Source organism: Aythya marila, assembly GCF_965140915.1.
Source record: "Aythya marila genome assembly, chromosome: 16".
NCBI classification, from domain to species: domain Eukaryota; kingdom Metazoa; phylum Chordata; class Aves; order Anseriformes; family Anatidae; genus Aythya; species Aythya marila.
This window is the reverse complement of record NC_139057.1, coordinates 1,583,079-1,596,793: the sequence shown is the minus strand read 5'-3', so window position 1 is coordinate 1,596,793 and position 13,715 is coordinate 1,583,079. Positions and strand designations below refer to the sequence as shown.

Genomic DNA, 13,715 nt, shown 5'->3' with positions numbered 1-13,715 from the left:
ACTTTGGATGTAAGTTACACGACACAAGTGTCTGTCTTGCTGCTAGCACTAACTTGTCATTTTTTTTTTGAGCACGCTGTCAAATGTTATGGAAGGTGATCAAAAGTCCTAAGAATTCGTATCAGCTTGATGGATGCCTTGTTATTCTGGGCATAAAAGTATCCTTGCTAAAAATGACCCTTTAGGTGATTTATTAGAATTCTTTACCCAATGCTTTAGGGTGGCTGTGGGGTAAACTTGGAGATATAAAGCCAAGGAAATAACGTGTTTTATTGCGAAGTTAAAAATGCTGTGCCTATAAGTAGTTAAGCTTCAAATAACATTAATTTCATAGTTCTGATCCGTCGCCAGTTAGTTTGGGTGGGGACTTGAGATTTTGTGATCTGTGGTCTTGGATTTGTCTATTGCTCTTCTGGCTTGAAAACAGTATTTATAGCCCCTCAACGGCAATATAGCAAGGGAAATAGCTGGTTTCAATTGGCTTCTGCTGTTTGAGGATTTCAGCTATTCAGTGTGCTACGCATAATGCTTTTTCCCTTGAGGAAATTGTGTTTCAGAGTGCTCTTCAATAGTTTGTATCCATCAGCGTGGTTTCAAGTGTAGTACTTCTGTCAAAACCAAACTTTACTGAACCCAAACAGTGAAAACTGGCAGCTGTTTTACCCGAGTAACTCCAGACAGGTTTTCTTACAAGTCTGCAGTGATTTAAAGAAACATTTCTCTGGGATGCTGTGAGATGCTGGAGACTGAGCTTCAAATCTAGTCTCTTTTAATGTAAATTACTTGAAGTCTGGTAAAAAAAACAAACAAACATGCTTCATTGTGTAATACATGTAGCATCTTTCTAGGCAGTTGTATTTTGTGGGATTCTTTCAAGAGGAACCTGTTATTTAATTTGGTGCAATGTGGGGTTGGTCTCATTGAGTCTTAGAAAAGCGTGTCTGTGAGTTTGTTTTGGGTGTTGTAATCCAGTCGTTTCCTTCCCCTTACAGGACTTGTGGAAGAGGAAACACAAAGATTTCCAAATGAATAACCGAAAGGAAGATATGGAGATTACTTCGCACTACCGGCATCTGCTTCGTGAGCTCAACGAGCAGAGACAGCACGGCATCCTCTGTGACGTTTGCATTATAGTGGAGGGCAAGATATTTAAGGCTCACAAAAACGTTCTGCTCGGGAGCAGTCGCTACTTCAAAACGCTGTACTGCCAGGTACAGAAAACCTCCGACCAGGCCACGGTCACCCACTTAGACATTGTAACTGCACAGGGCTTTAAAGCAATCATTGACTTCATGTACTCGGCGCACCTCGCGCTGACCAGCAGGAACGTCATCGAGGTGATGTCAGCTGCCAGCTACCTGCAGATGACGGATATCGTACAAGCCTGTCACAACTTCATCAAAGCAGCTCTCGACATCAGCATAAAGTCCGATGCCTCGGACGACCTCGTCGATTATGAACTGGGAGCCCCCTCCAGCAGCAGCACGGATGCTTTGATTTCGGCGGTGGTGGCTGGCAGGAGTATATCGCCCTGGTTAGCCCGACGAACGAGTCCAGCCAACTCTTCTGGAGACTCAGCGATCGCCAGCTGCCACGAAGGAGGGAGCAGTTACGGAAAAGAGGATCAAGAACCAAAAACAGACAGCCACGAAGACATTTCATCCCAGTCCCTTTGGTCTAGCGACATGGGCTACGGGTCTTTACGTATCAAAGAGGAGCAGGTTTCGCCCTCGCATTACGGAGGGAGCGAACTCCATTCTGCCAAGGATAGTGCAATACAGAACACTTTCTCGGAACAAGGAGTAGGGGATGGCTGGCAGCCCACGGGGCGCAGAAAGAACAGGAAAAATAAAGAAACTGTGCGTCACATTACGCAGCAAGTGGAGGACGACAGCAGGACAAGTTCCCCGATGCCGTCTTTTTTACCTGCCTCAGGATGGCCGTACAGCAGTCGAGACCCAAGTAAGTCACTCTTCCGCTTCCGTCGCTGACATGGGAAATGCTGAGTTAATTATATCTGTTTATGGTATGATCTTATCAGTCTCTGAGATGTATTAGCTTGTCTGAGTGTGAGAAATGTGAAAACCTGCGTTGCCAGCGATTCTCAGGCACTGTGCAGCTCAGCCGGGAGCCCGTGTTGCAGCCGTGCTGCTTCTTCTGTGAAAAAAGGTGGTAATTCTTTTTCGGCCTTGAATGTAGATCAGCTTACATCGCCCCCAAACCCCGTTATAATCATGGGAATTAATGAGATGAAAGATTAGAATTTATTTTGACAGGTCTGTAAAGCTCATCACTTCGTGTCAACGTTGAGGAATTTTCCTTGCATGTATATTGATGGTGTAATTAGCCACGCAGAGGTGTGATTTAGTGACTCTTAATGGTTCGAGGTTCAGTACTCTGTGATGCTCAGGTGTCACTCTGATGTGTAGGGAAGCCACCAGAGCTTGTTGCTGGTAGTAGCAGGATGGGTGGCCGGTAACTTTCAGGATTCAGTTTTTTGAGGTATTTCTGAAGCTTAAAAATGTATTTTGGTGTGTGATTATTTGTAGTCTGAGTGGCTGCTTTTTAAAAAATTATAGCCAGGGAGGGAGATGTTTTCCTGGCTTCTTCTGAACCTTTTGGTAGTTATTTTTGTCTCCAAATGAAGATGACTCTGCTTTTTGATTCGCTAGTTGTGTGCAATAAATAGATCCAGGAACGCTGGTGATGTAGGGGGTTTGGTGTGAATTTCTTTTTTTTCCTAAGGACTTGAAGTGAGCGTGGTGTGGTACCCCCTCAGGCTGAAGAATTTAGTCTGTGATGTGAGTTAGCCTCTTTCCCTGCACACCACACTCCGAGCCAGCCAGGAGAAGGGTGTGTGAGATTCTGGTGTCAGATTGGGATGAAATAAGCGTGTAAGCAGTACTGAAAGTCTGAGGGGCCTTTATGGGCTGAAAAAGGATGTTTAAGTTGCTTGCAGACTGATGTTTAAATATGGCTTTCATTGGTATTTAAATGGATGGGTAACTCGACAAATATCTTTGGATGCATTACATTTTACAGTTATCTACTGCAGTCGGCTTGCATGTAATTATTCTAATTGGCTGATGATAAAATCTAAACAACTTCAGTTAGAAGAAAAAATGTGAGATAACTTAAGATAACAGTGATTTATCATAAATCTTGGCTTTACAATGCTTGTGCTCTAGAATTGTTGTTGGTGAAGTCTCACCCTGGGCTGCTTAGGATGCTGTTGGCACAGGTTTTTCGTAGCATCCCATAAGCATCCCATAAAAACCACTCCACCACTTGTGCTGTCTACGAGGTGTGCGGGTTTTGGACAGGTATATGAGGCAAACCACACGTGTTGTGGTGACTGCAGAAGCAGAAATGTAGCACTGATCTTAGCCAACCGCCTATAAATAGAAGGTCTTTATGCTTTTGAAAAGAGTGCCAAATGGAAGAGATTGTGTTACGGGAGGCTGAGCGATGGCTTCATCACTTAATTCCCAATTGTTAAGGAATTAAATAGAGGTGGCCCTTTTCTTCACAGCTGTTTGCAGATGAGAAGATGGCTTCTGGTGTCGACTCAGTGCTGCAGATGCAACCAAATTATTTATTGCAAATCTTGTCTTAAACACAGTTCCCGATAAAAGAGGTGTTCCTAGTGAATGGTGGAGGCTGGGTGAGGTGTTTTCATGTTCCACCAGCCCTAGCAGAGCAAAAAGAACCAAACAGCAGCACTTGTGGTGCTCCGACACCCCTGCGGAACAGGGGGAGCCTTGCATGTGCCTTGGGTTGATTTCTCTGATTTTAGGGAGAGATTTCTGGGGTGTGATGTAGGCGGATCTCAGATCCGTGCGCGTTTGGGTTTAGTTTGCACTCAGGTGTTTGGGAGCAGCGAGCCTTGTGTGCTTGTGTCCCTTGGCGTGTGGTTTTGGGAGGTCACTGTGGGCCTTGCAGGTGGGATCGCTTCTTGTCCAGTGCACGGAGAAGAAGAGAAGCATCCCTGCTACTACCCCAAAGCATGGGTCTCTCCCCACTAGCAGTGGGGTCTCGTGGTCTCGCATTAATGTTTCCCATCTCCAGCAGGTGGAAGCAACCGTCTTGCGAAGTGCTCGCTCTCCAGCTGTGAAGCTGCAGGGTTCTGCTGGGTTATGCAGGGGTGCCCCAGGTGCTTCCCTTCCCTGCTGGAGTTCAGGAGGAGCCTGGGGGTGCTGTAAACGTAGCTCCAATACACGAAGAAATGTTGATTGTCTAGTGTGAAAGAGAACGCACTTTGTAGTGAGCATTTGGGATGTGGTTGAGGGCTTCATTCTTTACGTTTCAGCTTAAAGTTGTCGGATTGGGTAGTGTCAGGCTTCGTTCTTTAAAACAAACTTCATGGTCTGGGCTTTTTGTTCCCTCCCTCGTTTAGAAGGAGGTTTTGTTCCCTTCCTCGTTCATGGCAGAGATGAAAAGGTGCCCTCTGAGGAAATGGCTCAGTGTTCCTTCATGAATATGCTGGAAAAAAAAAAGTTACCTAGAACTCTGTTCTCTGAAACTCATTAACTTTTCTGATCTAATCGGTTATTTTAAGATGCTGCTTGCTAAGTCTGAAAGCCCTGATTAGGGGATAATTTGGATATCGTTGGCAAATGCCTCTGTTCGCATAATATAAAGCTGATTCAGGAGAGCCCATCCTAAAACTTCAGTGTTAGTGTCCTCCTCCTGAAACTGTTCCAGGTAATCATTTGGCCTTTTTTGCATGCAGTGTTTTGGAAGGCGTGTCTGGAAATAACTGGTATAACCTTTTAAATTCAGTGATTTGGGGGAGAAGGGCAATTAGATGGGAGTACTTAATCTGTTGTGTTTCAAGGAAGCTCGCTGGGCATTGAATTGAAACAACTGGCAGCTCGTTTTCATTTTGTGGTGGTGCTTCTTTTGGTGGGAAACTTGTTGATTCAAGAAAGGTGCATTGAGCTGTGTGTGTGACGTGACGTAGTGGGGCCTAAAACAGGCATAGATTTTCTTTTTTAACTAAAAGGACAGTAAAATTCTTTTCAAATCAGTTGATTCTCTCCCAGTTGCTGGTGGGATGATGCTTAAAGGCTTTGAATTTGATTACGCTACAGATTAACACAAAAAGGAGTGTCTGGAGTAATCCTATTAATGGTAATCTAGCATCGTGGAAGGAGCTACCGAAGCAAGATTCCTGATATCTGTCACGAAGAGCATATCTTCCTTCTCCAAGGCAAAACGATCCAACAAGATCTGCAAAAGAATCCCCACTAAGTCAGGATGCTAGATGGAGGATGGGATTAAGCTCTCTGTTTCTGCAGGGTGGTGTCAGTCGGGCTCCCAGCTTGATGAGGGCCCTCTTTTCACGCTGCTGCCAATTCATTAATTTGGGTTCTCCGTTGAGTCACGGAACACATGAGGGTTTCTCTTTCTCATCCTGTTTGGGTTGTTCAGGATGTCGCTCTGTCATTCCTTATATGAAACATTCAGATGTATGTCTTCCTCGCCAAGCCGCATTAACTTGGAACAGCAGTTCTCCAAAGTAAACGCAAGGATGGGCTTTTATAAATAATACGCTTCTTCATAACTGAGCCAAGAAGAATTTCCTCTGCAGACTTGCGAAAATAACAGGTCTGCATTTTATTCTAACCTTTTTTTTTTTTTTTTTTTTCTGGAACTTCGTAGAGTTTCTAAAGAAACATATTGCTGTTTGTTGGTTGCAATACCAGAGGTTTTAATGAAATTCTGAAGTAGTCACATGTCTTGAGCACCTTCATTTTCCTTGGGTTGCTGCTCAGCTAACACTTGTGGACGAAGCTCGTACAGGACTGTACATTTTGAGGGCCTTCCCTGCAGGATGGGATGATATTATAAAGGCTCTCACCAACAAAGGTGGTTATCCTCACTAGAAGAGCTGTTACGCTAGCAAAACATTGCTGGTTTTGCTTCTCCATATAATGGAGAACCGTGTCACTTGGGGGTGGGGGCTTTTGAAGAATTTATTGATGGTTTTATTAATGCGTTAGTTCAAGCATAGTAGTTATGATTCAGGAATTTATTTCTAAGGAAATACTCCCACACATCTTCAGAGTGTTTGCACCCGAAAGCTGCAAGCAATCTCTTTTTTTTTTTGGATGCCAATTGACTGTGAAATGAAGCCAATTATTTTCAAAACAGAGCAGTCATTTATAAAGACATTATAGCTTAGGATCTTTCGGCTTCATTTTGGTGACACGTAGTGAAATTGTTGTCTTCTGCAAGAGGAGCTTCAGGATTTACGTTACAATCCTCACGGGAAGGACGGACAGGACTGCGCTGTGTCCTCCCTTGTGGAGCCCCAAGTTACTTCAATATTTCCCTTCAAAATCCTCCGATTTGCACAGGTTTCCTCCCTCGTGGCGAGGAGAATTTCGGGCGTGTTTTTGGATGACGCAACCTGATTGCAGCGCCACGAGTCGTGCTACTGGCTCCCCGCGCAGATTGGAGACAGCTGGTGTCGTAAGCTTTTTCCCATCCCTTTTTCCTCTCTTGGTTCCTTGGGAGTGAGTTACGATTGTGGGAGCTGTTGGCGAGCCCAGATGCTGAGCGGTCGGATCGTGTAGATCAGAAGCATTTCGGGAGGCTTCGGAGAGAGGAGAGAGGTCGGCTCAGCCAACTCGGTGCAGGTGAGGCCTCAGCACCTGTCTGAATGCGTAGGGGGGTCTCCTATGGAATTATTTATGCTTGCAAAAAAAAAAAAATCTTTTTCTCAGCAAGCTTCTGGGTGCAAATCTTCAAATCTTTTCCGTGCAAATCTTCAAATCCTCATCTTGTCGCATCATCTTCAGAGAGAAACCACAGATTTTTGTCAACGTCAGTGGAAGGCGTCTGCTGCAGCGAGGACCAGGAATTCCTTCGATTGCTTTAGGACATCAGGGGATACTCAATCAAGGCAGGAAGCTGCTTGCCTGCCAAAAATGTGTAGACATGCTAATGGGGCAGTGATGACAGCCGAAGCAGAACTGGGTAATTATTTTTGCTTTTGCTGTATTCAGAATGACGCCACGCTTCGAGTCCTGGCTACAGGTTTGTGTGCGTTGTAAGCATCTGTGTATTTATCACATTCTTTTCACGATCCAAACACTTCTTAAAAAGACAAACAAACACAAAACCAGCACCAAATCACTTTCTTGAGCCGGGGTGTTGGTTGTGGGCTGGTGTGTTTGCATGCCTCTTCCTAGAGAGAGAGAGAAGGGCAGACCTCTTGAGAAGAGGACAGCGGTGACTGGAGCGTGCAAACGGCTTTGTGATGAGTGCCAAAAGTGAGACAAGCCGTGTGTACGTAGCCGTATAGCCAGCAGATGCAGCCAGCCCAGCGTTTGGGGAATCGTCAGCTGTTTGGTGGTTTCTGTAGATGCAGCTACTGCACAGTGAAATCTGGTTTCAATAGATGCTGCTCAGGAAACTTAAGTTGCTGCAAATCCATTTCTTAACCCCAGTCTCCTCGTTTCCTTGCTTTTTTATTTATTTATTTTTCAAACAGTGGAAATTGCATTGTTTTTATTGTGGTATTTGGCAAGCGTTTTGGTCCATGTGGTGGAATAAAGGTCTTGAATATTGAGAAAGGGGGGAAAAAAACTGAACGTAGTGTTTGTGTTCAGGATTTGGATGTTTAAGGAACTCAAGATTTGTGTTTTGCAAAAACGGAATCGTTGTGGCTTTACGTGTTACTTTATAAACAATCAAATTGCTGTCCTCAAGAGCTGGTATTAAAAAGAGGAAGAAAGAAGATGCGCAGGCTAGTACTGAATGTTAATGAAGGCATAAGGAAAATGTAGCATGAATGAATTCAGGAGGGCTGGGGCTTTGCAGTCTGGGACAGAGCTCTTTGGCACGAAGGTGGGTGCTGACACAGACCGGAGATAGAGAAGGGGAAGGAGCAGCAGCAGTTGTATGAGAAGAAGGAATAAGGAGCAGGAAGAGGGACCACAGGATGGAGAACAAATTCTGAGAAGGAAAAACTTGCATTTGGTGCAGTAAGGGACAACCCAGCGAACATCCGTGGGAGCATCTGAGAGAGGCTGAAGTGACGAGGGAGCAGGATTCGATGAGAACATGTCTGTGTTGGGAGTACCTGCTGAGCACTGAGGCACAGTGCGTGAATTTATTTCCAATTTCCTACCCTCCTGTTCCTCCTGGAGATGGATAAACCTTACTTAACTGAACTCCCTCCTGTCTAGCCATTCTCCACTTTTTCACACTGACATTAGAAAGCAATGCCCTGCTCACGTCCTTGGTGTTTCTTGAGATCCTTTAGATCTTACCTAAAACAAGATTTTATTGGCGAGTTGTAGATTTTTTTTTTTGGGGGGGGGGACAAAAGCAAATATATTGTTACAGCAATGAATGAAAACTAGGGTGGTTGATGATTTAGTTGTCAAATTAATGTCTGATGTTTAAAAATGGGCTTGAACTTTAATAGCTTCCTGCTGTTAGTTCATTGTTTGGTGCTCAGTTTTGGAAAAGATCGCCTTTTAATTAAGGCAGGTGTTTTGAATCCAAATGTTCAGATTATTGTAGAAGCGTTGAGTATTTTTGAGGATAAGCATGAGTAAATCCCAAATAGCTCGCCACCTTGGAAAACAAAGTCACTTAGTGCATTTTTCCACCTGTTTTACGAGAAGTTGTAGTTACAGTGCAAGATATTCTACTGGTGAGAGGGTTTTAATGATGTTCTTAATCACGAAGCAATTCCATGCTGTATGCCACGGCAGTCGGTGATGCCAGGCCTGCAGGGGTTGGGGATTTCTGCCCTAATGCCACCCCCAGAATTCTTTCTCAGTGCCGAAATCAGCTTAGCCCCTGTTCTGCATTCCGCTGGCTGCCGGAGCTGCCCAGGTTTCCAGACTGTCCTCGGTGCTGTCTGCCGGCACGGAAAGCCAGCAGTTTGCCTTCTGGAAGCAGCTGCTGCTTGCAGCAAAATGCAAAAAACAAAAAAACAAAAAAACAACAAAAACAAGGCAACCAAACCTCTGTGTCCGTCTGCTGGGTTTTGCACAAGGGTCGTGGAGGGTGCTCGGTGAAGAATTCAGGTCCTGCCCATCACCGCAGCAAGAGGCTAACGCAATTATTAGGATGCGGTCCTTGCAGGAATAACTATTCTGAGTTCCCGTTATTAAAGGGTGAGGTCGGGTTATTTTGAAGGCTGGAAACGAAAATCATTGCTTTTAAACCCAGACACTTAGCCGTGGCTACACCCTGGCTTTAAAATGGTTCCACCCTAACCCAGCTTTAGCTCAAAGCTCTGTGTCCGTTTCCTTTCCCCGCCCTGCGTTCCCCAGGCTCCAGAGCCGCCCTCCTCCTCCTCCTCCTCCTCCTCTTCCTCCTCCCTATGGTAACAGCCCCAGCTCTGCTAATCTGCTTAACCCTGGAGATCAGAGGCACTTCCCTCTCTGCAGTGCCCTTCTCCCTGTGTTTTGTGCCTTGTGCCAGGGCTAACGTAGGCTCAGCTTCACAGCTATTTCTTATCCAAAAATAAATACGTTTATTCATTTATATATTTACTTATTTTACTCTCGTTTCTTTACTGAAATTGGAAGTGGTAAGAAGTGAAGCTTTCAGAATTTTAGCTCTTTGTGATCATCTCTGTTCAGGACTTTGGCATTTGAAGTGCTGCTTTTGCATTCACACACGGTAGGGATTCGCTGTTTGGATGCAGCGTCAGAATGAAATGAAAACTTACTTTGCTGCATTGGTCTCAGATTTTACTTTTTTTGATGTTTCATGGGTACTAGCATTCATGTTGAATGTGGTACTTGACTGCTGTGCTTGTGTCTCTTCATGTCTGTGCTGTCAGCCTGCGCTTCACTACTTCTCCGTACTGAAGAGCAACAGAAAATAGTGTCAGATCTTGTACTAAGTTCTGACTCTTGAAAAAAAGAGGTTAAGCTTACAGTCAGGCATAGTATTTTTGAAGTGATAGTCTGTGTGAAGTTAGTGCACGATTCTCTGCATATTTTGGGGAAACAACAGTAGCTTCAGATATTTCTGCGCTGGCCATTCTCTCCTGCTCAGACCACTTCAATCCAATAACTTCAAAAAGAAGTAACTCATCCAATTTAACCACTTCTGTCATCTTTGGAGGTGGGTGCTCTGTTGTGTCTAGGTGCTTCGGTCAGTGCAGTGGCCAGGCTGACCTCGTGGCCCTACAGACAGTTGAGTCGAGGTCACCTGCAGGCGGTGACAGTGACACCAAGCAGCGGCGTTTGGGGCCAGGAGCTCCTTTTGTTGACACAGCCCACAGGGGAAAAAAAATAGTCTTCAGAATTTGAGTGGGTAATAAGAAAAGTGAATATTGTAGGAAAAAATAAAAATTAAAAAAAGAATCAGATACCTGGAGGAGTAGAGGGAATTTTCCAGTCGACCTTTGTACGCTGCCTGTTGTTCTGAGGAAAACAAAGATCCAGGTGTGCTTCTGCTTCCAGCATACCAGTGTGGAAATATCAGTATCAAAGCAGGTTGTACCTGTGTAGAATTAAAATATTTTGTTAGAATGTCTATTCTAGAAGCATTGAGGGAAGTTTCTGTTGCTATTGATGCATGGTGAATCCCTGCTGGTTATAGGCTAAGACCTAGAGGTTTAGATTCACCTGCAGGGGTCCCAGGGCTGCAGTTTCCCCCCAGGTCTTCCAGAAGCAGCTACCAGCACCTGAAACTTGCTGCTTTATACAGGAGGTGCTCCTCAGTGCCTCAAATCCAACAGCACAGGACAGCATCCCAGCTCTGGTTTGTATCACGGTCGAGGAGCTGAAGGAGAGCACGAAGCTGGAGGAAGATGAAGGTGAGGGAGTGCAGCCTGAAGCAGATTTCATTTTCAGCTCCACGAGCATCTGCTTATGGTGTCTGTTGTTAAGCTAAAGGCGGTTTGTAATGATCGTGTATGTCGTGGCTAAACATCTACAGTCGCCTGGATTTGGGGTTTGGAACTTATTTTGAATGTGCTGCAGATTATATCCATGTGCATACTATTATGTCAGTAAAACGTTGCTAATCAAAACCACTGTAGTTCATGGCTTCGCTTCTCTGTGTAAATATTCCAGTATGTGAGAATGCTGGGGTTTGTTTGACAAATACGAAGTTTTGAAACCCTTTTTCGTAGAAACGGGGGGGGGATCTAAAAGACAAACTTCAGGGATGTTTTTGGCAGCTGGTAAAATAAGTCATTTTGTCTATCAACCTGGGTACCCCTTCTTTCTTAACTGACATAGAAAACACTAGGAAATGAAAGCTTTTCCTTCTCGTGAGTTTGCTTTAAGCCTTTTACACGTAAGGACATCTAGCTGAATCTTTCTTCTATAAACTTAGAAACATGATATGTGAAGTTTTAGGTGAAATCCACTGTCACGGAGATCTGAGTGGGTACTCCGCACAAATACGTAAAAGAACCTCAAAAACTGTCTTTGATTTTACCTGTTCCATCCAAAACAGTTTGATTCAGGTCGGAATGGGGCAGTGTCCTTGAAAGAAAATCGTGGTTGAAGTGGCTCCCACTTTCCCCTGGCCTTGATTTCCACCCCCACGCTCTGTTCAGTTGTTCCGGTGGCGATGTTTGTGCAACCCTGCAGTGAATCAGATTGGGGAACTGATCTGGGTTTAAAAATAAACTTTTTTTTAATAACCTAGTTTATTTTTAACATATCTTAGTTCCTGTCTCGATTTCACTTCACAACTACGCAAACAGTTGGACACAACCGAGGGGGTTGTGGGGGGCTGCAGGAATGAGCGTTTGGGGTAGGAGCAGATGTTGGTAGCGCTGGCACCTCTTCCCTCGCACCCCTCTGCCCTTTCTCCTTTTCTTGTTGTATACAAAAAAGTTCAGTTTTCCACTGTACTGAAAGTTGTACATCTAATGTGTTGGAGGCCCTGAGCAGCTCCCCTGTTTAAGGGAAGTGAGAGCACGGCTGGAGTACGAGACCCGGCGTGGTGATCTCCAGTGCAAGGGCTTTGGGTTTGAGCAAGCCCAGCAGAGGCCACCAGGATGGGCTACAGGGTGCTGTGTACGAGGTTTGGTTTAGGTGGGGATGGGGGGGTTGTCCAGAGCCAGACCCTACTCAGATGTGTACAGTGAAAGGAAACGAAGTGTGAGTGTGGGTGTGAGTTATGGGAAGGGAAATTCTCATGGGATAAAGGGAGGAAATTCTTCACGGAGCGGTCAAATGATGGAGCAGAGTCCCGGAGAAGTTGTGGGGTCCCTCCCCTTGCAAATATTCAGAACTCGACTGTACAGGGCCACGAGCAACCAGGTAACTCCAGAAGTAGCCCTGAAGTCACCTCCAACCTAACAGAGTCTGTGATCCTTAAAAAAGGAACTGTATAAGAATACAGCAGTCACGCAGCCACCAGTCAGGACTGCTGCTGGCTGCTGACACCGCTTGAGACATAACATCAAACACTTGCCTTTCTGCTTCCGACAGTGGGACACGTGTGCATGAGAGCTTGTCTTTACTTCCCTTCATCTTCCCACCCTAATTTATACAATGAGAGCGTTCTCTCCCTCGCAAACTACTTGTTGAAAGTTATTTGCAGTATTCACGCTCAATATAAAGAACTGGATAACTTGCATTGCAGCTGAAATATTCTGTACAAAAGATTCTTGCATGGAAATTTTTTTTTGAGTGCTGTTTCACCTTGACCAACCTTTATTCCACTTTAAGAGAAGATGACTTAGAACACTGCACGCGGTGACCTTGGCCAGAGAAGCCACGTGCACGGTTTGGTTCGTGTAGCTCAGAGGCTATACTAAGCTGCACTTGCTGGAAGGTATCACTTAACTGGTTTGTTGTTAGCGGTAGCAAAAGTCTGGTATCTCTGCGTTGTCCAAATGCAGCGATAAGAAATATATAGGTGGATTTTTCTACCTCTTTGTGGAGCGAACTGCGTCAGCTTCTGAAGAATCACAGCCGTAATTTTGGGGAGCAGGGGGGTGTCGGAGTGTTGATGGTTGTAAAGTGTGCTTTCTGAGTTAGTGGAATGTAAGATTAGCCGGTGTTTCTTTAATTAGCTCCAGATAGTCGCTGTTACCCCTACCTTTGGCAAGTGTCCACAAACCGCAAGCGTCCAGGGGCTGGCTGGGTTTAGCAGATGGCGTTACTGATGTTGGGGAAGGCAGGGGGACGATGCTGGTGAAGGTTTAATTCCACCAAAGCAGGTAGCGGAGCTGTGCAAGCGGGGTGAGCTGTGCAGAATGGGTAAAAGGTGTGTTTTATGGGCAGGAGGTGCTGTGATTGCTGCTGTTTGGGGACGTTGGAGGGATGGAGGGCGGCTTGTGGGGCTGCAGTGTGTTCCCCAGGTGCCACACGGCGCTAACCTCCAGCTCACAGCGTGCTCCTGATGGAGGGTTTGCTCTGCATGACGAAGCACTGACGGCGAGGAGAGCTGAGGACGGGTTGGAAAGCATCCTAAAAGCTTCCTGATGTTTGCCAGGGTGATAAAGAAAACTTTGAGAAACTGGCTGAAGGCTTTGGCTGCAAACCATAAGCTAAATGCTGCTGGCCTCATCTCATGGAGCGCTGCATTTGCAGCGGGGTGGCCGATGTGCCATGCAGCCAGAGGGCTGGGAGCTCAGCAGGCTGAGCAGGAGGCATGGGATCCCCTCTTACCTGGAGATGGGGATGAAAAGAAGAATATGTATGAACATATTCCTACAGAATATGTAGTCCAGCAGCAGATGTGATCTTGTATGGCCTTGATTCACACCT

General features: G+C 45.4%; 1 protein-coding gene across 6 annotated transcripts in view; it reads left to right on the top strand.

Annotated features, from left to right (window-relative positions):
* Positions 1-13,715, top strand: part of ZBTB46 (zinc finger and BTB domain containing 46) — a 54,243-nt gene that overhangs the window by 15,693 nt on the left and 24,835 nt on the right. For all 6 annotated transcript variants that reach the window (XR_014318631.1, XM_082773510.1, XM_082773506.1 and 3 more), the window contains exon 4: positions 993-1,962. Coding sequence is in view for 5 of the 6 variants with exons in the window: in XM_082773510.1 (XP_082629636.1) it covers positions 993-1,962 (970 nt within the window). In the remaining variant the exon portion in view is untranslated. The remainder of the gene's footprint in view (positions 1-992; positions 1,963-13,715) is intronic.